Source organism: Stenella coeruleoalba (assembly GCF_951394435.1).
Source record: "Stenella coeruleoalba genome assembly, chromosome: 18".
NCBI lineage: Eukaryota > Metazoa > Chordata > Mammalia > Artiodactyla > Delphinidae > Stenella > Stenella coeruleoalba.
The window spans coordinates 20,095,341-20,120,628 of record NC_137164.1 but is presented as its reverse complement, the minus strand read 5'-3'; the positions used below and the strand labels follow the sequence as shown (position 1 = coordinate 20,120,628).

General features: G+C 39.9%; 1 protein-coding gene across 4 annotated transcripts in view; it reads left to right on the top strand.

Annotated features, from left to right (window-relative positions):
* LRCH1 (leucine rich repeats and calponin homology domain containing 1) overlaps positions 1-25,288 on the top strand; it is a 188,818-nt gene that overhangs the window by 116,817 nt on the left and 46,713 nt on the right. For all 4 annotated transcript variants that reach the window (XM_079903022.1, XM_079903025.1, XM_079903024.1 and 1 more), the window contains exons 4-10: positions 7,658-7,763; positions 13,102-13,238; positions 14,026-14,153; positions 15,354-15,417; positions 18,539-18,644; positions 21,099-21,226; positions 25,199-25,266. In XM_079903022.1, the coding sequence (XP_079759148.1) occupies positions 7,658-7,763; positions 13,102-13,238; positions 14,026-14,153; positions 15,354-15,417; positions 18,539-18,644; positions 21,099-21,226; positions 25,199-25,266 (737 nt within the window). The remainder of the gene's footprint in view (positions 1-7,657; positions 7,764-13,101; positions 13,239-14,025; positions 14,154-15,353; positions 15,418-18,538; positions 18,645-21,098; positions 21,227-25,198; positions 25,267-25,288) is intronic.

Sequence of the window (25,288 nt, the reverse complement as noted above, 5' to 3'; positions counted from 1 at the left end):
AAAGCATTTATTTGTGAAGTTGGTGAATATTTAATAACTCGCCATTATTTAACCGCAAGGGGTGACTGGCCTTGCTTAAGGTCACAGACTGAAAAAGATTAGTTTCCATCCATTCTTATTTATTTTTCATATCTTTTTGCTTAAAATAGTATTGATACCACAGGTAACCATGTCAGATGATTTTTAGCTATCAATTGGAAAAAAAATTCCCTGGAGAGCCTGAAGTAATTCTAGAATTGCGTAGGAGTCTCCTGTTTTGTAGTTACATAGTAACCAACTTGTTAAAAACATTTGGGTGCTCCCCAAGCACTCAGAGTACCTTCAGTCACGTAGCGCTGATAAAATCTCTCAGCTTATTATTAGGCTCTGAGCCCTGTTGAACTATTTTGGTAGAAATATTTGAGAAATTTTCACATCAGACTCAAAGAGTATCCTAAACTGAGTTGTAAACTCTCTTCTCGTCCAAGTATGAGCGAATGTTCCAGAGTCATCATTCGCTGAAAAAACAAAAACCAAAGCACCGTGGCCATCTGCAAGAAGGGTGCCCTCTCTAATTTTTGAGAGGAGTTGGATTTGGAAAACAGTATCTTACTTTCTTGAATATATCACAATTATCTAAGAATCTTAAAACATAAAGCATTGCCATTTAGTGATTGTGATTGCACAAAGAATATGGACAACCAGTTTTTCCTCCTTCCATGAAGACTTTCATTAAGTAACACTTCTGAGACGTCTTTTCTTGAGTCCACAGGAGAGGCGAGGATATATTTCCACATTGTTTCGGGTGCCGGAGAACTTAGGGGAACCTAAGCTCTGTGGAGCTGCCCCTCAAGGGTCATTTCTGATGAGAATGATCTAGAACTTTCTGACCTCCTCAGCTACTTTGAATTACTTCTGTACCGCTTGTCTCCTTAGAGCTGTAGCTGTGTGTCTGTGTTGCTTGGTAAGTCTTTGTATCTGCATGTTCTTTCTATCCAGGAAAGAGATAAAGCACTGGCATTTACTGAGTACCTACTGTATGCCAGACACTCTGCTGAGTACTTGACATGTGTTCTATCATCCGACCTTGACAATAACCCAGCAAGGTGGATATCCTGTCTACCTTGCACAGACAAGTGTGGGTTTCAGGATTACTTACCCAAAGGGCGTGGGGCCATGACGTGGTAGAGCTGGAGTGAAAACCGGGTTAGTCTGTTGAAAGCCCAAGGCCTTTCTGCAGTACAATGCAGCTGTGCTCACTGGGTCCTCACCTAGATCGTTAAGCCTCTCGTGGAGAGGAGCCATGACTTCTTTCTGTGTAGTTGCCCTATTTCAACTTGCAGTGCTTTTCCCATTCAAGTTGGGGCAGGCCGGGAGATTGTTACAGAAGTAGGGTGTGGTACAAATGGACCGTGTCTGTCTGAGAGTTCCCTCACTGAAGAACCTCAAGCTAGGCACCAGGGTCAGCAGACTTCTCTCGGGTTGACGAAACCTCATTTTACTCATAAAGACAGTGTCAGCATCCTAGAAGCATGTTTTTTGTGTTTTTTACTTGTCGAATCATACCCGAAGGATAAGGTGTGTTAAATATTTGGTAAGAAATACTGTATGAATGCCACGTTATAATTAACAGATGGCTCTGAAGAAGACAGGCACACTAAGGAAGAACACAAGAAATTTGAGAACCTTCTATGGGGGATTTGCCAAAGGTCTTAGAAGTTTGCTCACCAGTTCTCTGTACGTGCTGACACACTGGGGTCCATCTCTGCTTTGGTTTTTCTCAATTCTGCCCTCTCCCAACTCATGCCGTGTGTGAAAATTGTGTCTTCCGGCTCTAACCTTCATATAAGAGAACATAATATCACTGTTTCAGAAACCTGCTTTTACAACCCCAAACTCACTGGGCCTGACTCAGGTAGGAACTGACTGGAAGGTGCATTTCCTGGCCCTGACTAGACATGCTACTTTTTTTTTTTCTCTTTTTTGTGAAATGTTTGGTTGTGTGGAGAGTTGGAATTCGGGGATTGATGATAGACACAGAATGTATTGAGGAACTTCTGAGGAAAATCTCTCCTTCGTTTTTTTTTTATGTGTCGCATTCCAGTCTCTGAGGTAGGTGTAATAGAGACATGAATTCATGTCTGATGTAATCGTAGGTCCATTCATAGTCTCTGGAGATGCCTCCTAACTTCTCTGGTTTCTGTGAGGGAATTGGAAACTCATGGCCTGTGCAGGGTCCTTTCTGTTGCTTCTCTCTCTGCGTTTCTTATGAAGAGCAGTGGGGGTGAGGTATGTGTTTGCTGGGTATGTGGAAGGATGTGAGGTAGAGTTTTATACTAGAAGTAGACTCTCAGTAAGTGTTGAGAGGTAATAATTTATCATATCAGAGGTTGCTTGAAAAAGTTTTGAGTTTAAATGAACATACTGATTTGTCTTAAAATTGAAGTTCTCACTACAGGCATTTAGGTTTTTGATTGCTGAAAAATCAAAATTGACATTACTCCTAAGTGAGTTAAGTATCTATCTTTCAAACAAAATCTCTTCATTATTTTTGATATGGTAGATGGATTTTCCTGATGATGGAAGGAAATTGGAATTATTTATAATCTCACCTTTTCTTTTTACCTAGGAACAGAGAGGTTAAGATATTTACCTAAAGTTACACTGAGTCATACAAAAGACATTTCCATACAAAAGACATTTCCAAAAGTCATACAAAAATGGACATGGTCACATGATGGGAGGCCAGTATTTATAGCTTATATTTCCTGTTAGAACGTTTGCATTTTCTTCAATTAAATAAAGAGGTAGATTTTAAAAAATAAATTTATTTTATTTTGGGCTGCATTGGGTCTTGTTGCTGCACGTGGGCTTTCTCTAGCTGCGGCGAGCGGGGGCTACTCTTCGTTGTGGTGCGTGGGCTTCTCATTGTGGTGGCTTCTCTTGTTGCAGAGCACGGGCTCTAGGCGCACGGGCTCAGTAGTTGTGGCACGGGGGCTCAGTAGTTGTGGCTTGTGGGCTCTAGAGCACAGGCTCAGGAGTTGTGGCGCACGGGCTTAGTTGCTCCACAGCATGTGGGATCTTCTTGGACCAGGGCTCGAACCCGTGTCCCCTGCATTGGCAGGCAGATTCTTAACCACTGCGCCACCAGGGAAGCCCAAGAGGTAGATTTTAAAATATGACTTAAGCTGTAGTATAACCACGCTAAGTTTCTGAAAACCCAAGAGTCAGGGGAAGGTAGCTCATGAGAATACCATGTGCAGATCTGCCGCTTAGCCTGGTCTTACTGGAAACCTTCTGTAACCAAGATCATCTTGACGCAGTAGTTATGTTGGCTTTCATTAGAAGTCACGACTTAAGAAAGCATGTCTAGTCTTTTAAAAAATATATTCTGAAAGTGGACATTTCCTAGTTTAATGATCCTTGAACCTACGCTGTTGTTTTAAATCCTTGTCATTTTTGCATTCTGAAGGTAAGGTAGCAATTAGCAGTCAGTCAGCTAAAATGTATTTATCTCCAGCATGCGTTTAACCCTTCTAGAGACCTTTTTAGTTGCCCAGAAGAGTTGTGATGAAATGAGAATCTTAACTTCTAAAGTTTTTCTTTTGGTTGCTTAAAAGCATCTTGATTAAACCAGTGGAAAATAAGTGTATTTTAAGTCATAGCTAAAATTCTCTATTTTGTTTTTTTTTATCTAAATGACAAAATTAGACTGGCTGGTTCATAAAACTTAAGTTTGAGTATTTATGTGATTATATAATGCATAATGATTAGATTCATTTCTGTATCAAACAATAGAATTGGGCCTACCTGTATATTTATAACTTTATAATGCTGAATATATGGTAATTTGATTTCACTGTAGTTTGGAATAATTATTTTCCAAGACATAGCTTAGGGCTAATAGACCATTCAGAAGGGATTCATTTGACTATTCTAAGAAGTTACTGGATCTGGAACTCATAGCTTGATAAATTCTCAGTATTGCAGAAATATGGGGCACTAATGTTGTTTATTTTTTAAATTTATTTTCCTAAATCATATCTTTTTAAAATGAACTCCCCCCCCCCAAAAAAAAGCCATTATTTCTTTTAGACTAAATGTGGACAGACATGTTACAGAGAGCCAGGCTATTCTAGGAATGTTGCTTTTACACTTTTTAACCTGAAATACGTTATCTGAAAACATCTAGACTATTTTCCTCTCTGTCCTCCTCCTCATTCCCAACTAATTAAGACATAATTACCTATGGGGTTTTATTTTTGTGATGAAATTCATAACCTCTTTAAAACTTGGCAAGGTTCAATAGCTGGGAGGGCATTGAGTTTGCACAGTTTTCTGCAACATTGATCATACAAGAGTGAAAAGTCTTTATCTTGCTTTTTCCCTCATTATTTTGGCAGGACAGGAAGTAACGGACAGCAGTGCAGAGTACTATTAAAATAATTTGACCTTCGCCATATACCCTTCAAAATGTGAATGGACAATTGGACTTTATGTTTCTAATTGTCTACAGATGTCCTGTCTTGTAAGTTAGAAGGAAAAACTTGTTTTATCATTATGTGAAGTTCTTTAAAAAAAAATAAATTAGGAAAGCATTTTCCCTGCAGGTAAATAAGTGTTTAAATATAGCTGAGGGGAGTCTATTTTCTTTGATAAGGCCATTTAGAAATATATGTTGGAAAAATTACCTTATATTTATGGAAACAGCATACTCTTAATTTCATGGCTAGCTGGGGTTAATCAACAACGTGCAAGATGAGTGTAGTACACAGGAAAAAAATAGAATAAAGATGCATTTCATCTCAGGAGATTTCATGGTGAGACTATGCTGCCTAAATATATCTGTTCTCTTTTAGCTTTCCTCTCCCACCTCTCTTTTTTTAAGAGAAATGTTTTTTTTTAATTATGTCCTTAAAACTTCTGAAAATCATCAGTTTCACATTGAAAAATACGTGATTCCCGTAATCTGCAAAAGGGTCTTTCTCATGCTATCACTCACAGACTTATAAAACATTTTAGGTGTCAACATAAATTCTCCTTAGAGGTGGAAAATAATTCTCACTAATTCTTCTCCCATGACCTCCCCTCCTCTCAGCCGTCACCAACATGACTGTGCCGGGTCCTGAGTCCAATAAAATGATTTAATTTCCTATATTTCTAGGGCTTACCTGTGTACCATTTGTGTGAGGACTCTTAGATTTTAAAATGGTACCTCTTGCATATTGGTAACTTGGTGGAAGCAAAGAAAGATAAAACTTTCATTGAAAGGGTTTGGTTGTTGACTTTTGTGGCTGATGAAATGCCATAGTAACTGGGAAAAGATGGCATTTTACTTTTCAGTTCTCATATATGGAAGTATATTCAGACAGGCAGAGTAATTTACTGATTCGGTGAGGGGCTAAGAGTGACTGAACAAATCTCTGGACCTCCTAATTATGTAATTACCTCCTTAGACATTTGTGTCTCTGCAGATGCGCTTGTCGGTTTTTTTTTTAACATTAGGGATGTCTTTCATAAAATTTTGTGTGACTTTTCTGGGCCAGAAGCAGTGCAGCAGTAGCCAGCTTGCGGGTGATGCCGTTGAACACCTGATGTCCTTAACCTGTCATGCGCCAGCCCCCTGCCCCACCCCCAAGTCAGACAGCTGAGTATGGAACAGTGTGGCGGGCTGATTCCAATGCGTACACCCAGGCTTTACAGAGCACAGCTTCGTTTCCTTTAATAGGAGGGGTGTTATTCCTCTTCATCAAGTGATATCCATTTAGCGCCTTCATGACCTTGACAGATTGGCAAGTCACCTGAGGAACATATAAATGAGATGAGGTTAGAGGGCAGTGATCCACTGTGTTCTGTACAGCCTTGCTGTTACACGGAGCACAGAGGTTTCAAGGAACTGGTCAATGGTGAGTTCTCATCCGAGTGAATATGAAACCAATTTCTGAAACAAGGCTTTGCTGCTTTCTAAGAGGATGAGTGAAGGGGAGTTTTTGCAGGTTCATCAGTGATGTGGGATGTTTAAGGACTTGATCTCATTGGGATCATTTGTGGCCCAAATATATTTGTGGTTCTGTGACACCAAGCAAGACCTGCAAGAAATTTGGTGTGGATGTTGGAGCCTCTTGGGCTCCCAGCCAGAGACAGCATAAACTGTACATTATGGAACATCAACATAAATGGATTTCAGAAGTCTTATCCAATATTTATTGATCCCTTACTTTATTTATTTTTTAAAATTTATTTTATTTATTTATTTTTGGCTGCGTTGGGTCGTTGCTGTGCGCGGGCTTTCTCTGGTTGCGGCGAGCGGGGGCTACTCTTGGTTGCAGTGTGCAGACTTCTCATTGCGGTGGCTTCTCTTGTTGCAGAGCATGGGCTCCAGGCACGCGGGCTTCAGAAATTGTGGCACGCGGGTTTAGTAGTTGTGGCGCACGGGCTCTAGAGCGCAGGCTCAGTAGTTGTGGTGCACGGGTTTAGTTGCTCCGCGGCATGTGGGATCTTCCCAGACCAGGGCTCGAACCCGTGTCCCCTGCATTGGCAGGCGGATTCTTAACCACTGCACCACCAGGGAAGCCCCTGATCCCTTACTTTATACCTGGCATTCTGCTCAGCACAGGAGGCAGAGTGACTAAGACACAGTCTCTTCCATCTAGGAGCTCACAGGCTCACAGGAGAAGGCAAACATTTGAGCAGATTTGAGTTTGGGACTTTATCCTGAGGAGCCGTTGCAGGTGTTTGAGCTGGTGAATGATAGAGTGAAATTCACACTCTGTAAATCTTCACTCTGTGAAGGATGGAACCGAGGAGGAGATTGACGCCTGGAAACAGCCATAAGATCATTATAGTGTCTAGCTGAGAGATACTGCTGGTCTGGACTAACGGAGTAGCTGGGGTAAGGGAGGTGGAGAGCAGGACCAGAACTACTAGGGACAAGAGGAAGAGTGGAGTTAGGGGAGGTAATAATGATACAGAAGATTAAAAATGTCATGGCCACCATTTTGCATGTGTCAAGAGGTGGTTCCCATCAATGATTACTAAGAGAGTATTACTTTTCCAAAGCAAAGAAGACACAGTCCGCATACCCCACAGTCTTGCTTGTAAAATGTTTGTAAAGGTGTTCAGGTCCAAAGTTTCCAGCCTTCTGCTAAGAACTCCATTTTAAATAAATAATGCATCCAAACAGTGCAGTAATATATATAGGTATACACTGTAAACTATGGGCATTTTGTAAGGTAAGGTAGTGGGTGAACGGTCGGCTGGAAATCTGTTCCAAGTGTTAACCCTGGTACTTGCAAGCCTTGGACAATTGACTGAACTTTCCTGAGCCTCGGTGTTCTAATCTGTGAATATTAGGCCAGTAATATTACCTCATGGCTTTGTTGTGAGAAATAAGACTGAAGCATGTGAGAACAGCAGCCCTCGAGGCTGGCAGAGTAGCTACCGAAGGCTACTAACATGCTTCTTTTCTCCGTTTTCTCTCAGAGGATGTTTTAAACGTTGCACTTTCTTTCTTCTTCTCTGTGCTAATAAGCCTCACTTGACCTCGGACCCAGAGACCAATATAAAAATGTCCCTGTGTAGTTGTCCTAATATTTAAATTCCGTAAGGAGATTTCACATGAAATGCTTGATCTCCCGGCAAAAGGCGTTTACTGTTTCTCTCGTTGTTTTCAATGCAGGACGTCAGCTGCAATGAGATCACAGCCTTGCCTCAGCAGATAGGGCAACTGAAATCCCTACGAGAACTGAATGTCAGAAGAAATTACCTTAAAGTTCTACCACAAGGTAAAAAAAGAAAGAGGAAAAATGAATCGATCAAACAGGAGGCTTTTATTATTTTTTGTTTACCTTTGTGAAGAAGGTAGCTCTAGTCATGTTTGTGTGTGCCTATTAATATTAATTATAATTTGAATTTCATGTGCTGATAACAGAAGAGTTATATTCAAGTTGTAATTTTAGTCAGGGGTTCAGTAACAAAATCATACTCCTGTATAAAGCTGTGTGTGTGTGTATGTGTGTGTATTAAGTTTGTTCAGGCTTTCATAACAAAGTACCACAGACTTGAGTGGTTTAAACAACAGAAATGTATTTTCCCGCAGTCTGGAGGCTGGAAGTCTGAGATCAGGGTGTTGGTCAGTTTGGTTTTTCCTGAGCCCTCTCTCCTTGGCTTGTAGATGGCCGTCTTCTCCCTGCATCTTCCCTCTGTGTCTGTGTCCTAATCTCTTCTTCTTGTAAGGACACCCATCATACTGGATTAGGGCCCACACGAATGACCCCATTTTAACTCATTTACCCTTTAAAAACCCCGTCTCCAAATACAGTCACATTCTGAGGTACTGTGGGTCAGGGCTCCAACATATGAATTTGGGGGGCACACAGTTCAGCTCCTAACAGGAGGCAACATGAATTGCTTTTGGTATGGATGGACGTGGATGTCCTGGAACATCCAATCAGTAGTTAGTTGCTGCACTTGGTCCTGCAGACCCAGAAGTCAGGGTTTGGGGCTTTGGGGATCTGGGAGCCCTGACCGGGAACCCTGAGTGTCTCGAGTCCGTGCTTCAGGTGAGGGCATGCCTTTGCTGAAGTGAAGCTTGGGCTGATACCACTGGTTGTTTTGATGAATTTCTTGAAGCCTGGAGCAAGGATGGCTCCAGAGCCTCAGCATTGAGACTCGGCACGAACACTGAGCCCCTCACACAGCCCCACCCAGGAGCCAGACACGGGCAAACCCTTCCCTGTAGCTCTGGGCTTCCATAGTGTGCGCCTCTGATATGTTGCGTTGAAGTTAAAATAAAAAGATACTCGATAAAAAAAATTGTCAGGGACTTCCCTGGCCGTCCAGTGGTTAAGACTCCGTGTTTACACTGCAAGAGACATGGGTTCGATCCCTGGTTGGGGAACTAAGATCCCGCATGCAGCACAGCCAAAAAAAAAATTGTCAGTCAACTGTACTTCAGTAAAACAAAAATAAATTAAAAGTAAAAAACATATATTTACTCAGGGCTTCCCTGGTGGCGCAGTGGTTGAGAGTCCGCCTGCCGATGCAGGGGACACAGGTTCGTGCCCCGGTCCGGGAAGATCCCACATGCCGCCGTGCGGCTGGCCCCGTGAGCCATGGCCGCTGCGCCTGCGCGTCCGGAGCCTGTGCTCCGCAACGGGAGAGGCCACAACAGTGAGAGGCCCACGTACAGAAAAAAAAAAAAGATATATTTATTCAGAAATGTTATACCATTAAGAACGGTGATAAGTAGCCTTGTAGATCATGCTGGATCTGAATTTCACATTTTGGGATCCTCGTTTGGACCTGCTCAGGAATGAGTTGATGAGCAGCAGGACACTGTATGCTTTCTCCAAAACATCCTCTGATTCTCAGAGATCACATTGGTTTCTATCATTTTCATTTAAGCACATTAGGATGCCTGATAAGCTAAAGGGTATATTTGGGAACAGTCCGCATTTGGTTAGTCTGACTCTAATGCAGCTATTTGAGAGCTGCCTGATTTTTATTATTCTGTTCCTGCTTCATGATCTTTGGCTTGAAGTGCTTCATTATCCAAGGCAAGAAAATGGAGCTCAAGAAAGGGAAAGAACTTTATAACATGTAATGTGCTCTATAGATGGGAGTTTTCAGTGTTATCTGCCGTCTTCACCTTTCTCATGCTGGCTAGTATTTAAAGAAGAAGAGTTAGAAACTATCTCGGCCTAAAGATTTATTACTTTATTACTTGAGATGACTTGGTATAAAAACATTGATTTTTCATTTTGTCATTGTGCGGTTCCAGTTCTGAATGGATGAAATTGTTTTTCTTGGTTTGAGCAAGTATAAAGAGAAAACTCTTACTAACAGCAAATTTATAATCATATAGCCTTTCATAACATTAAAGAAAACTTTCATCTAAATTTAAGCTCTTAGGTTAATTATTGAGAAGTCATCACAAATTATTGAACTCTTGTTTTCAAAAGAAAAACTTAATTTAATCATTTAAGTGTTTCCTGTAATGGTTTAGAAACATGTGGGAAGAAAGTGCATCTGTAAAATCAAGATATTTGTTTCTCTCACTACTCGTTGCTCGCTTAACTTAAAAACACTCCTTCTCCTAAAAAGATCACATACAAATTTCTATACTTTTCATAATTATGTTTTCTCAGGCTTAATATTTTAATATACACTCGGAGCTAAAACGTCAGTTCACTGGAAAACCTTCTTTTAAAAAAAATAATTTCCTGAATATCAGGTTTCTTTTTGCTTTACTCTGGAGAACTCTGTTAACAAAAGAGCATTGATAATGCTCTCAGGCAGTGAATTTAAAGACTTTTCATATTTACTCACTTGTTTTTCCTCTTTAGTACCCCTCCTCATACGCTTTCAGTTTGAGGAGGGGGGAAAAGTTTGTGGCCTAATTGCCCACATCAATCTTGTGGTGGTTATACTACAACTAATGTAACAGGGAGACTCTATTTTGTTCTTTCTGGTACCAGAATGGACAGAACATTAAAGTAGTCATTCATTGCCCCTCTTTGCAATGGAGAAAGAGGAGTGGGATTCATTTTTCTTTTTAGTTTTTCTCTTACCCCTTTTTTCCTGCTCTGTCTCTGGCTTTTTCTGAGCTGGAGTTATCATTTTCTCCTTCGTTTCCTTGTTGTGAAAATGTCAGATTCTAGCTTTCCTAAACTAAGATGGTAATTGTGTCCCCCACAGGCACTAAAAGGAATTGTCATTATAAAAACCATTTCTTACTTTATTTAACTGTAAGTCGCCTTCCTTCCACTCCTGCTGTGTCTTCCAAGCACTTAGCTCTCTAGTCTTGCTTAAAAGTCTTCATTTTAAGTGGCAAATTGCTGAAAAGCAATCACCCCTGATTTGCCAGCCTAACTTGAGGGAGTCAAGTTAGCCATCAGAGAGATGGATTCATATTACTGGAAGTTCTAGCAAGGAGATACTCTTTTTACATACAGTACCCCTAATTCTCAGCCCTGTTTTCAAAACGAACCATTAACTGGAAAGATCTTACTTTCCCTTTCCCTTTGACTTCCTTGATTCCATGCCATCCTCTGGCTTCACCTCCTCTCTTCACCTCCCACTGCTCTCCATGTGCTTCTTCCAGGCAACCAGGACGAGTGAGACCTGAGGCGAATCACTTATCCCGCTACTGGTGGGAGAGCTGAGTTTGAGCAGAGAATTACTTGGGGCAATTTAAAAAATACACATGCAATTTGAATCAGAATTCAAAAATTCTAGTTTGAAAATTCCAATTCAGAAAGACACATGCACCCCAATGTTCATAGCAGCACTGTTTACAATAGTGAAGACATGGAAGCAACCTAAATGTCCATCAATAGATGAATGGATAAAGAAGATGTAATGTGTGTACACACACACACACACACACACACACACACACACACACACAGTGGAATACTACTGAGCCATAAATAAGAATGAAATAATGCCGTTTGCAGCAACATGGATGGACCTAGAGATTATCATACCAAGTGAAGTCAGTCAGACAGAGAATGACCAATAATATATGATATCACTTAGGTGTGGAATCTTAAAAAATGATACAGATGGACTTATTTACAAAACAGAAACAGACTCAGATATAGAAAACAAATTTATGCTTACCAAAGGGGAAAGTGGGGGAGGGATTAATTAGGAGTTTGGGACTAGCAGATACACACTATTATATATAAAATAGAAAAACAATAAAGACCTGGCAGGGAACTATATTCAATATCTTATAATAAACTGTAATGGAAAAGAATCTGAAAAAGAATATATATACACATATATATGTATAACTGAATCACTTTGCTGTACACCTGAAACTAACACAACATTGTAAAACTATGCTTCAATAAAAAAGATTTAAAAAGACACATCCTGAGTTTCTGTTACACAGCCGCCTGCCTGTCATGGACCTGAGTTTGGGAGCTGCTGAGCTGATGCTCCTGTGTCTTTGTCCTTGCATTTCAATCTCATGACTCTTTTCTCTAATACAAAGTAGTTCACTAAGGTATGAAAGAAGGAAAGTCCCTTCCACACCCAGAGCGAGTTGAATTTGCAGAGACTGGTTGCTAAGTGAACCTTTGTTGGGGGACCATGAAGTAGTCTAGCTGAGTAACGTGAAAACCCTCCAGCAGTACAGGGGGAGCGGAGGGATAGCATGAATTCTTTCTCCAGGTCACTGCTTTCTGTTCCTCTTCTTCCTATAGTCCCTGCCCTTCATCTGCTTGGGAATTCCTTGAGTATTTGAAAGCACCGTGTATCCTCCCTTACCAGGTTTCATAACAAACGTGAGGCCCGTTCTGAAATGAACCCTCCGTAGCCTCTCACGTGGAGATCTTGGTGGTTTGCTCCGTGTCACCCTACTCTGGCATTGCTCAGCGTCTTTGCTCTATGGAATATATTTGACTTCGTTTCTTGCAGCTGCCAATGTCGGTTGGAATACTTGAAATTACTGAGTGTTTGCTATGCCACTGGGTGGGGATTTTAAGCTAAATATAATGTTCTGTCTTGTTTGTGGAGCTACAGAAGACTTTTTTAAAGCAGTAGAATAAAGCCTAATCAAATCAGGATTACAGGGTCTGTTGCAAAGTTCCAAATTTGATAGCATTTCTTTTTTAAAGTGGAGTTAAACAATCAAGAACATATTTCTAGTAATTCGTTCTGAGATTCTGCCAGCCCACATACATGGAATGCATAAGAATATGTTGTAATTAACATATTATTCATAAGCTAGCAAGCTGTTTGAAAACAGTTTGAAGTTAAAACATAAGCATATCTTGTGTGGTGTGGCTTATGTGATTGTTTCACTGGAAAAAAAGCCTTTTTAAACAATAGGTGTTATATATGTCAAGTGTTTCCAGCTCGTATCAGAAATAACAACAAATTAAAAATTGTTGGGCCCCCGATGAAAGCTTTCCTCTCCTCTTTAGTAAAGTATTATATATACATAACTTATATTCCTAACACACAACTTGGTTTTAATTATGCTAAATGATATATTTCCAGATAAGCAGAAAATTTTTGAATGTGTTTAGCCATTTAATCTTGTTGCTTTCTGAGTTTTTTTTTTCTTTCTTTCTTTCTTTTTTTTTTTTTTTTCCCCTGTTCTTTTAGAACTAGTAGATCTTCCCTTGGTAAAGTTTGACTTTTCCTGCAATAAAGTGCTCGTGATTCCCATTTGTTTTAGAGAGATGAAGCAGCTGCAAGTATTACTGCTTGAGAATAACCCTTTGCAGTCTCCTCCAGCACAGGTGAGGGGTCTCACAGCGAAGCTGTTGCCGGGGGGATAGGCTATCAATAGCATCTAAGCAACTCTCAGCAGAACTGGTTTGTTGATATTTTGCAGAATTAATGTATGGATACGATCATAAACAGTCACAATCTCTTAAAAAATGAAACCTCGTGTGAATCTGACCGCAGTATGTTGTCTTCTGTGACATCAAAATTGTTTACCACCATTTGCCTCACTGTCTGGTCACCGCAATCCCAGAATTATGATGTTTGACGATTTCACTTATTCCGTTATTATGTTTATCATTTTGTACATGCATTTGAAATTTTTTCATGGAGTGTATGGATTACAAAAGGAGTAATAGATTCCTTACATTGAAGTGAGCTGGAAACTAGAGTTTAACCATTTTAAAATATTGTCAGTCATTTAGAGACAAGATTCAAGCTCAAATATTAAACTATGTGAGAACAGAATGAAGTATATATGCTTTCAGAATTGGAACATTACCAGGTTAGTTATCTGACGTATATACGTTTTACACTATTTATACTTAAATGTATTTCTCTTAGAATTTTGCGGTTTAGTGCAAGAGAAACTAGAAATTTCTTGAACATGGTTTTCTATTGAAGTAGAATTTGGAGGAAATGATTGCCTAAAATCTTACCTGTTTTGGAGAGGTCAAATTTGGTGGTCATCGTTGACGTATTACTTAAAGTGAAAATGCAAAACTAAATTATACAGAGTGAGATGTCTAGTGTTTACATTTTGTTTTGCCGTTAAAATATTTATAATTAATTTCTCCATAGATTTGCACTAAGGGCAAAGTGCACATATTTAAGTATCTCAGCATCCAAGCATGCCAGATTAAGACAACCGACTCCCTTTATCTCCACACCATAGAGAGGCCACATTTACACCAGCACGTGGAAGACGGGTGAGTGTGACCCCCCTCGGCTAGAAGCCCCCGTTTAGCGTTTGCTTAGGCCAAGGCGCTCCAGGTAACTAACTCCAAAAATCCTTTTGTTTCACTCAGCCAATGCAGATTTATACATCAGAGTCTCGAACACTTTTGGAATAAAAAAGGGAAAATTGATGCTGTTGATAACATTTTGGCAGGTTTCAACTACCCTCTCCTAATCAAGAATCAGTCCTTCCTGAGTGCAACATATGGGTGTGTGCACATATTATAAATAAGATCTATAATATAAATATATGTATTTTTTACCTATCATTTAAAACAACCACATCAAACTGAGACATGGTTTTTTGTTGTTTTTTTAAAAAAATTTTTGGGGGCATAGTTGATTTACAATGTTGTGTTAGAGACATGGTTTTTTAAGTTAATTTTTAATATGCTTCCAGAACATTGTTAAGAAAAAATGCAGACTTTATTTTTTTTAATTGTCTTTTAAAAATGCACTGTGTATAGTTTTCGCCATTTCCTGTTCAGAATGGAAGTTTTAGAATCATTTAACATGTACTTGGCCATTTTGGGGTGTAAACTGGGCCTTGAATTTTCGGAGAACAAAATTCTCACACTGAACACACTTGTAGAAATGCAGGTTGTTTTTGAAATGTCTTCATTGCAGAAATCTTTCTTGAACTTTTTACTAAAAAAAGTAAATATACTGTAGTGACTTAAAATCTCAGCCTACCCTAATGGTACCTTTATATAATGCTTAAAATATGTATTCATTACTTTATTGTTTTAAACATACTATCAAATTTATTTAGTCACTGAATAAAAGTTTACAGAATTATTGAAAGTTAGGAAATTTCATAACCTAAGAGGTAAAAGCAATTGGTAGTTTTTGCTTTTTCATATGCTAGAATCAATAAAATAAGAAAATTATTAACTGTTTCAAAGAACAGGCCACTCAGGTAGAGTATAAATCCATGAAACTCTGAACAGAAAGAATTTATCTTGTACCATATTTAGACGGTACAAGTATCTGATTTTCATTAGGCCCTTGTCTTAACAACTTTCAATATTGGGCGTATTTGTTGTCTTTTGGTAATAATAAAAATTTGTTTAGTAAAGTCATTATTTGAATATAAGTTGATGTCTCTTGTTGTGAACTTTGTGATTTTAATTTTTTCTAAATGAATTCAATATCGATGGCATCTAACCCAGCAAGAAGGATTCTGACTCGGGCGTTGGGAGTGATAATGGAGACAAGCGATTATCTGCCACAGAGGTAAATTCGTGATCAGATTTTTTTCCTTTTGTGCTTCTAGATATATCTACCTGCATTTGCTGTACTCCTTTCGGATAAAAGGCAGTTGCATGAGAACATGTGATGATGCTTGTGATAGTTATTTGAAATCCTCTGTTATGTAAATATTAACTGTTGTTAGCTTTTTCTGAATCTTTAATGTTTTGGAAATGTCTCAAGAATAGAGTCCCTATCTCCTTCCCCTCCTACCACACCCCTCACATTATCTGGAATATTCTTGCATGCTTAATAAATATTATGAAATGACTAAGTGGTGTGCAAGAACCCGGAAGGCATTTTAATAAATATGTTTGTTTTTAAGTGACAGAGTAACTCAGGAAAAAGTTGTTATATGCCTGCATAAATGTTAAGGAATCGAATGTACATTGCATTTTTTTAACATCGTCATTGGATTATAATTGCTTTACAATGGTGTGTTAGTTTCTGCTGTATCACAGAGTGAATCAGCTATATGTATACATACATCCCCACATCCCCTCCCTCTAGCGTCTCCCTCCCACCCTCCCTATCCCACCTCTCTAGGTGGACACAGAGCCCCGAGCTGATCTCCCTGTGCTATGCGGCTGCTTCCCACTATAAATGTACATTGCATTTTACCCACAGGAAATGCATTTTTGAGTAGCCGTAATTTTTATATCAATATTTGTTTTCCTGAAATTCTTAGATTGTGTTGTTTTCAGATAATTGGATATAAGTTTGGTTATTTGTGAGCTAAGAGGCCTCCCACACTGGAGCTTTGTAAAGTGGTTATATATAGCTCAATTAGAACATTTGTTATCTTATTCATAGTCTATTAGGTTCCCTAAAATCTTTCACTAATAAACCATTAAATGGGGTTTATTGAACAGCAGAGCTAGGAGGGATAGCTGGAGTAGGGGATGTATGTATTGTCAGGCCTTCCTTTTTTGAGGGAACTTACTGAGTTTTTGTGGTTATTGAGTTTTGAAACATTGTAATACTCTTTGAAGATGTACTTAGTAGGTCAATTACCCTGTCTAAGAAATCCACATTTTTACTATATATAAGTCCAGGAAAATTGCCTTTTCCCTGTTCTCTTAAGGCCTTTGAGGTTTAATATGTAGCTAAGATATTCGAATTTATTTTCCACAAAATACTTCATAAAGCACTAGGATACCTTAAAAGCTTTCTAATACAGAATATTTCAAAAGGAAGAAGAGTAGTAGGCAGAAAAAGAAGGCCAACATCGATAAAATAAAATTACCCTCATGAACCTACATGAATAGTTTACTATGATTCCCTGGGGGAGAAAATACTCAACACATTGCTTTACAAGTTGTATTTAATTCTACTCCCTTAACTTTATTAAAACTCGTAAGTCCCCTGAAATAGCCCTTTGTTGCAGAAATTACTCACCCGAGCTTAGTTTCTGTTAAATTAAAACAGACTCTGCTTTATCCTTTATCTGCCTTCTAAGGATAATTAAGTTCATTAATAAAACATTACACAAAGAACTTCATTATCCTTTTGTTCTCACTTAGTATAAGTAGGATGCTAATATTCTAAAAGGAGGCCAAAGGTTTATTTTCTTCCTTTTAACTAGATGCATATCTTGGAATTTTGCTAATAAGTTTTTAAGATGGGAGGAGGGTGGAAGGAAGGACTACAGAAAGGATTATGTTCAACAGAATGAAGTGTGTACGTTTTCCCTTTGGCTTTTTTTTTTTTTGTCTTGCATTGTGGCCTCCTTACCTGAGAACACCTCCTAGAAATGTTTGTTTTTACAAGGATAAGGGTTCTGGATTATTCTGTGTAGCTTTCTATTTTCACTTTATTTGGCAAATATTTTATTATCTGTGGTCAGTCATTCTTGCTTCCTGCTTACGTCTCATTGTGGGGTTCAGAAGTCACACCTGATTCCTTTCTCTCGCTGTTGCCATTGGTTGATTTAGCATTTGTCACTCTGATTGGTTTAGCATTTGTCACTCAGATAAACAAGCAAAAAAATGTGAGGCTCAGTGAATAGCTGTGCAACGAATGAAATGTACATTTGTTTTCTGCCAGTTTCTGAACAATCTGTGCACGTGTCCAAAAGTAAATGAACACTGTGCTGTGAAAAATTATAGCCTCAGGAGTTTAGAAGCAAAGCCACAGAAACGTGCTCTTTGGAGGTTCCTGATCCCTGTGATTTTGAAAAGCTTTTCGTGAAATAGCGACGCTAAAACGGAGACATAGGAAAATAAATGAGGCTTCGTATTTCATTTGTGACAGAATCATAGGTTATCTGAATAAACTTCATCAGTTAGTGTGGGAAACAAGACCCCCAGGGAGAACTAACTCTGATTACTAAATCGAAGCATTATTTTGAAAACTGCACAGAACCCCTGTTCCTTTTAAGTACTATATATTATCTATTTAAAGCAGCTTCTTATATATTTAAAGCAGCTTCCTCAGCCTAAACAGGGAAAGAAACTGAAGCTTGATGTTGCGTGTAAGATGCACTGTAAACAAATGAGATGTTGTCCCAGAGGCTGACTGCCTGCTTTCTGGGACTGGCCACATGAAGCCTTGATATAGTTTCGGTAAATTTGTGTTGTCAGATCTCAGAGCATCATTACTATTGAAGCGATCGATTAGACTTAGGGCTGGTATGGTAGTGTATTTCCAGTTATTTCTTTGTTCTCTCAGGTGTTACTCAGTCCTTCTCAGTGCCCTGACTGTGGCTCTTAGATTTGAAAATATCATCAGGTACCTGAAAAAATTTCAGCTCGAAACATATGTACAGAGAAGTACATGAGTGTTAGCTTGACGTATTTTGACAAAGTGAACGCACTCATTACCAGCTCCCAGTTAGAGAAACAGAACTTTACCAGCCACCCACAAAGCCCCCATCATGCGCCCACGCCCCTGACCTAAGAGCAGCCGCTATCCTGACTTCAAACCCCATGGATTATTTATGCCCATGTTTGAACTTATATAAGTTGGTATTGTCCTTTGGTGTCTTTTACTCCATATTCTGTTTGTGAGAATCACAGTATATATTTTTTTAAATCACGTAGCATTCTCTTTATCTATATTGATAACACTTCTCCCTTGAATGAGGCAGTGTCCTGTTTCTTTTCAGCCTTCTGATGAAGACACCGTTAGCCTCAACGTGCCAATGTCAAATATCATGGAAGAAGAGCAACAGATCAAGGAGGACTCCTGCCATCGCCTTAGTCCAGTTAAAGGTCTGAGAATGAAGGATGGGGAGAAAAAGCTTGTTTTTAAGTTTCAAATGCTATGTTTAAAATATGCGGAAACATGGCAACCGTAATAGTTAATGTTTATTGAGCATTTCATATGCCCCAGGCACTGTGCTAATCTGTGAAGGTCATCTCATTTAAAATTCAAAACTCTGACATGAATACTCTAATCATCTCCATTCTATAGGTGAGTCTCAGTTTAACTAACTTGCCAGTGGTCACGTAGCTAGTAATAGTAGGGCTATTCTCATTGTGAAGATTTATTTAAGATTCTTTAAATCCATTATTGGAAAAAAACATTGATGTGTAGATATACTGTTTAAGACAACTCTAGCTATTGTAACACATAAAATCCGCAAATTTCATTGACTTAACACAATGCAAAGTAAGTCCAAAGGGGAGTTGTGACTCCCGGCAACTCTCCTCCACGCAGTGCTTCAAGAGCCCAAGTTCCTTTTATCTGGTGATTCTGCCATCTTTAATTTATATTAATTTGTGTTTCCAAGTCCATCTGTTTCGAGCTAAAGGGGAACGAGCATGGAGGTTCGCTCCAGGAATCCCAGTCAAAGGGTCCAGCTCCCAGTTAGAGAAACAGAACTTTACCAGCCACGTGGAAAGCGTGGGCTGGGCCTTTCACAGGCCCAGGGGTCACGTCTAACTACATGCAAGGGTGGGAAATGTCGTTGGGATGTGTGCCCAGGAATCTACTTGACTTTGAACAAGTCAGTTGACCTTAATTCTCTCACCTGTAAATGAGATGATTAGATGAGGTGATTTGTAACGTTTTGGGTAGCTCTAAAAGCCTGTGATTCTTTGATAATCACCAGATGATCAGTAAACACTCTACGTCTTGCCTACTTTAAAATCCTGGTAATACACTTCATACCTTGGTGAGTAGCCCTCATTCGATTACATTATGACAGTAATTTGACTGCTTCTGTTTATTCAGTGACTTTTAAGTAAATTGTAAAATGTAATGATTACATTTGTGGCAGCAGAGACTGTTTGATGACGTGTGGATAGTATAGAACTAGATTAATATGCAGATTATCTCCCTAATAGTTTGCCTTGCCCTCCCTAGTGACGGGAGAACGGTTTAAACCAACTCACACTCTAGTGTTTGCTTTCACTTACTATGCTCAGGTTTTTAAGGTTAGCATTTGTTTATCTGAGATGATGATTGGAACCATACATTGTCCCCAACTATAACTGTATACATTATGCAAAAATATGACTGCCACTTTAGTAATTTAGATAAGCTTTGTAACAATATATGCAGTATAAGAGGTAGTGTTTTAGGCAAATATTTTAAAATAAAAGAATTATATCATTTGTCACCAGTTGTTCTCCCCTCTGTTCTAGAAGTGGGTATTTTTTGCTGGCTAGGAGTCCTTGAAGGTGGTGTGGTCCTACTTGTTTCTTTCCCAGTGTCCAGATCAGAGAGAAGAGATCTGCTTTTCCTCCTTTCACCTCTCCTGCACCATCTAGAACACAGACCTGGTGGATGAGCTCTGTGCTTTCCCCTCCATGTGGCTCTCATCATAGTCACTTCTTTTGTTGTTATGATTTTGGATCCTTATTTTAGTCCTTTCCCACACTCTTCCTTGCAGTTGTTCACTAATTATTTTAAAAAAACAAATGTATTTATTTATTTATTTATGGCCGCGTTGGGTCTTCGTTGCCGCATGCAGGCTTTTCTCTAGTTGCGGCGAGCGAGGGCTACTCTTCATTGCGGTGCACAGGCTTCTCATTGCGGTGGCTTCTCTTGTTGTGGAGCATGGCTCTAGGCATGCAGGCTTCAGTAGTTGTGGCACGCGGGCTCAGTAGTTGTGGCTCACGGGCTCTAGACCACAGGCTCAGTAGTTGTGGCGCATGGGCTTAGTTGCTCCGCGGCATGTGGGATCTTCCCGGACCAGGGCTTGAACCCATGTCCCCTGCATTAGCAGGCGGATTCTTAACCACTGCACCACCAGGGAAGTCCCATTCACTAATTTTTTAAACCCGCCAAATGTTTGGTATTTTACCTGCCATTTAGTAGTTGTTCGGTAACTACGGAATTTTGAGTTTGAAATACTTACTTGTCACACGTTGCTGAGAGCACAAAAAGCCCTCTTTTATACTTTCTATTCTCTGTTCCTTAAAAAAAATAAGAGGAAATTTCATTTCTTTCATAAGGAACTAAGCCATATAGGGGCCTTGACTTTTAAGTTCATTTGATTTGGGGTTTTCCATTTCTTTTCCTTTTCTTCCTCTTCTTCCTCCATTTTTCACCTTTTCCTCACATCCTTTTGGAAGGAGAAAACTTGGGTCATTCGTATACCTCCAGAAGAGGTCAGGGAGAAGATTGAAAAACTAGGTGATGTATTTTACAGTCATCTATGTTTTGCTTATCTGTTTATGAAATCAAGCTTTCTATCTCTCTCTATATTTTCCTAATAGGAGAATTTCATCAGGAATTTCAACCAGCGCCTTCCCTTGTGAGTGACAATGAGAACTCAGGAGAAGAAAGAGACCGATTTTCCCATGGAACAGACATTCTCCATTCGGAATTTATAAACTATATTAAGGCAAGTGGAGGATAATAATTTGTTAACTTATTTACTTCTGTTTGGCGCCTTAGAATTTATGTTCAAGGTTACCAATCCGTAACCTTAAATGTCAGCTTGCTACCACCTTCCTTGGGCCTTTATAACATCTTCTCAAAGTCCGACGTGTTTATTTGCCGATATTAGGAGCGTGTCCCTTTCATCCGTACCTCTCTATTTGTCTGTGTATATGGGTGATTTTCTTTTGTATTCAGAAATGACTCAGCTCTCTGGTAGTCAGTGCATTGTATAAGTTATCAGAATTACCATGACCATCCAGTAAAAAAGGTAAAACAAAGTTTCACATGCTTTTCAACATATTCTAGGTACGTTAGTTTTTCTTGGGAGTATATTCATAGTAAAAGAAGAAAAATGGAGACTTTTAAAATCTGGAAATGAATGTCTTCCCTTTTTAGAAGGGTCACTCTGAGGACACATTCATAAGCAGGTGTAGTGGCGCTGAGGTATTGAAATGTTAGATGAAGTCATTAAATTGTCAGGCAAACCATCATCATAGGAGCGGCAGAAACAAGAGAAAAACTAGCCCTTTATAAACCTGGTAGTTAAGGTTCCACTTTGTGACACAATTAGGTGCCTTGGTACGTTTCTGCCAGTCCTTTTGGTTCAGGTCGTGGCACCCAAGGATCACGAAGATAATCCTTTCGGTGAAATTCAGGTTCCTTGTGGCTTGTGAGAGACAGTGGTCTCTGAGTTACTGTGTTAAAGTCAGGCCCGGGGTCTCTAGGTGCTGGTTCTTATTTCCTGAGGATGGTGTTAGGATGGCTGGGCTCTGTCTCAACGAACGTCTCTGGGCATCACCTTCAAGGGAAATGGGAGGAAAACAGCTGAATCGTACACTGTAGGAGACTCTGGTGTACTCAAGACAAAAATAATGAACCTCTCATACGACATACATCTGTAGAAAACCTAATTCTTTATTCTGTATATTTAATCCATCATAAATCCATCAGTTCTTGTTTCAAAATATCTCACACCCACCGCCTCCTCTCTGTCCTCCACCCCCACTGACATGACTTCAGTGGAGCCTTTATCATTGCTTATTCTTAGGACAGCATGAGTCCCTCCTACCCCAGCTGAGCACCCAGCGTCCCGCCCCTGCTGCTGCCAGACATTTTCCGAAAGTAAAAACCTCATTCTGTGACTCTCCAGCCAGTGGTTCTCACAAGGCTCTCCCAGATTTGATGCCTGTCTGTCAGCTCTGAGACACGTCTGTCAGCAAAACATGGAAAATTGGGCTTTTGTCTTTCTTTTATGAAGAGTTTATCTGAAGTTGAGGGTCTAAAGTAAAGATGGAAGCCTTGAAGGAAAGCAATTAAAGTGATTAGTAAAATAAAACATGTTGTTTCAAAAAAGCAGATTCTTCTAGATTTAGCGATTTCAGGATGCACAGGGCTCCGTGGGAATGGCTGCTCTGCAGCGTGGGTCCTGTGGTGTAGAATCTTAGGGGAGCCAATGGGTTGTAGAAATCTACAGCAAATGTTTCCTGAGCGCCCACTCCTACGAGAGGCTTCTGTTGGCAAGTGGAGAAGCACGCTACCAATAAAATAAAACATAAATCTACAACTAAAAGCTGTACGCTTCAATTCAGGCCCATTTTACCCTTGACTTGCATCACTTTGAACGTCTGTGAGAGTGTGTTTGACTGCTAGCCAGTGTGCTGAACTACTCAGTCCTCGACGATCAAGAGTTCTGTGTTTTATACAGTCCTGTTTTCTCTCCACTGAGTAAGCATCTTGTGCTTTCGTAACTACAGTGGATCCTTATTCACAGCAGTTCTATTTGATAGTTTCCTCAAACACTGAATTATCCAATCCTGAACTGTTGCTCCCACGGGAGATACAGGGTTAGGTTCCTACGAGCCTCTGGTCACACATTTTTGTCAACTGGTCAGTACATAACCTGGTTTTATGTGTATTTCTGTCTCAAGACACCCTATTTAATATGTACTGTTAGTGCATTAACACTGAACTTGCGGCCAGCAGCCCCGTAACTCATGCGGGAAGGAAGCTTACCTAACGCAGGTGTTTTCTCTGTAAGGTACAGTAACATATCATAGCCTTCTTGTGCTTAGGATAAGACAGCACTTCAGTACTATGCTAGGGGGCATTTTAAACAGCAAAAGCACCAACGAAAGGCACAAAACTGTGAAAATGTGATACTAAACAGGCTCTGAAAAGGACACTTTTTTACAGTCTGAGAGCTGAAACAAGAAAGCAGGTCGCTGGCTACCTTGTTCAGCCTCAGCTGGGAAGTGCACTTTGGGGTTGGGAACTCCAGGTTTTCACCCCCTCTGCGTGTGTCTGCAAAAGCACCACGAGTATTGGTTTTGGGGTGACACATAGATTTTCTATAAATACAGAATCCATGAATAATGTGCATCCACTATGTCACCATCTACCTTAGCAAAAGAAACCCAGGATACCTCTGTTTTGCATACTGAAAAAAAGTGCATTTTCTACTGTTGGCTACTTTTTATTATGAAACTGAAAATTAGAAGGAAATACCCATGGCTCCTCTAGTTGAAACCCAACAGGAAGAGATAAGAACATGTTTTCTTGGCTGTTTCTCGTAGTGTATTTTCACCCATGAATTTCACTGGCATTTGGGTGGAGGCATAGTAATTTATATATTGATTTTACAATGCACTAAAAGTATAATCTGTATAGAAAAAGTCTGAGTGTTTTTCAAGCCAGAGGTTGACATCATGCAGCTGGATACCTCCTCAGAAGAAGACTTATTTTCTGTGACACATCTGGAGAATTGGCTGGGCCTGCGTTCGTTAATGAAGTGTCAGGACTTTGACACAGAAAACAGTCCTTTTGCCTGTTGTTCCTTCCTTGCTAGGGGAATGTTTGCCCCTTCGGGGATGGCTTCCGTTTTAGCTGTCAGCTGAGTTAAAGCAGCATTTCTCTGTGTCAGAGATCAAGATGGAAAGACTCGCATGGGAGTTCCAGCAGTGGGACACGCCTTTCTAAATCCTCCCACCACAGTGTTTCTTTGGGCTATTAAGAGGGGGGTGCATTTCAGTGAAATCTGCACGTTGTACATGTGAAAACTATTAGATGCAATTTGAGGCATTTTTCTGTCGTTAATACTTCCTTTTTTGTTAACAGTGTGCATGTGCACGGGTGCGCGCGCGCGCACACACGCACACACACACGCGCGCACACACACGCACACACACACACACTGCTTCTCTCACCAACATCAGAATGTACATTCTCATGTGACTGACAAGCCCAGCTGAGGTATCTGTCAGCATCAGGAGGTGCTAAGAGGGCAATCATGAATGGAGTTAAGCTTTGCATTTCTGACTCTTTTCTAAGTTAACAGGTATTGTAGTCCTCGGCCAGGTTTTCTTTTCTTCTTTTTTAAAATTTTATCTTATTTTTAATTGTGGCAAAATACATACAGCATAAAAACTTACCATCTTAGCCATTTTTTAAGTATACAGTTCAATGGTAAGTACATTCACATTGTTGTGTAACCAAAACGATGTTGTGTACTCCATCTCCAAAACTCTTTCATCTTGTAAAACTGACACTCTTTTGCCATTAAACCATAACTTCCCAATCCCCTCCCCCCTCTCCTCTGGCAACTACCATTCTTCTTTCTGTCTTTATGAATTTGACTATTCTAGGAACCTCATGTAAGTGGAATCATACAGTATTTTTCTTCCTGTGACTCACTTATTTCACTTAGCATAATGTCCTCAGGGTTCATCTACGTTGTAACATGTGTTAGAATTTCCGTCCTTTTTAAGGCTGAATGATATTCCATTGTACGTATAGACCACGTTTTCTCCATTCATCCATTCATGGACACTTGGGTTGTTTCCACCTTTCGGCTGTTGTGAATATGGATGAGGGCAGGTTTAGACTGTTGACTGTTACAGCCAGTGGCTCTCAGAAGACCCATGTGTTCTGTCCACAGGAAAGGACTGAGACCTGTGAAGAACTGTTACGGATAGAAGAGGATGCACACTGGCCATCCGGGGGGATGTGAGTACCGAAGGCTGGTGAA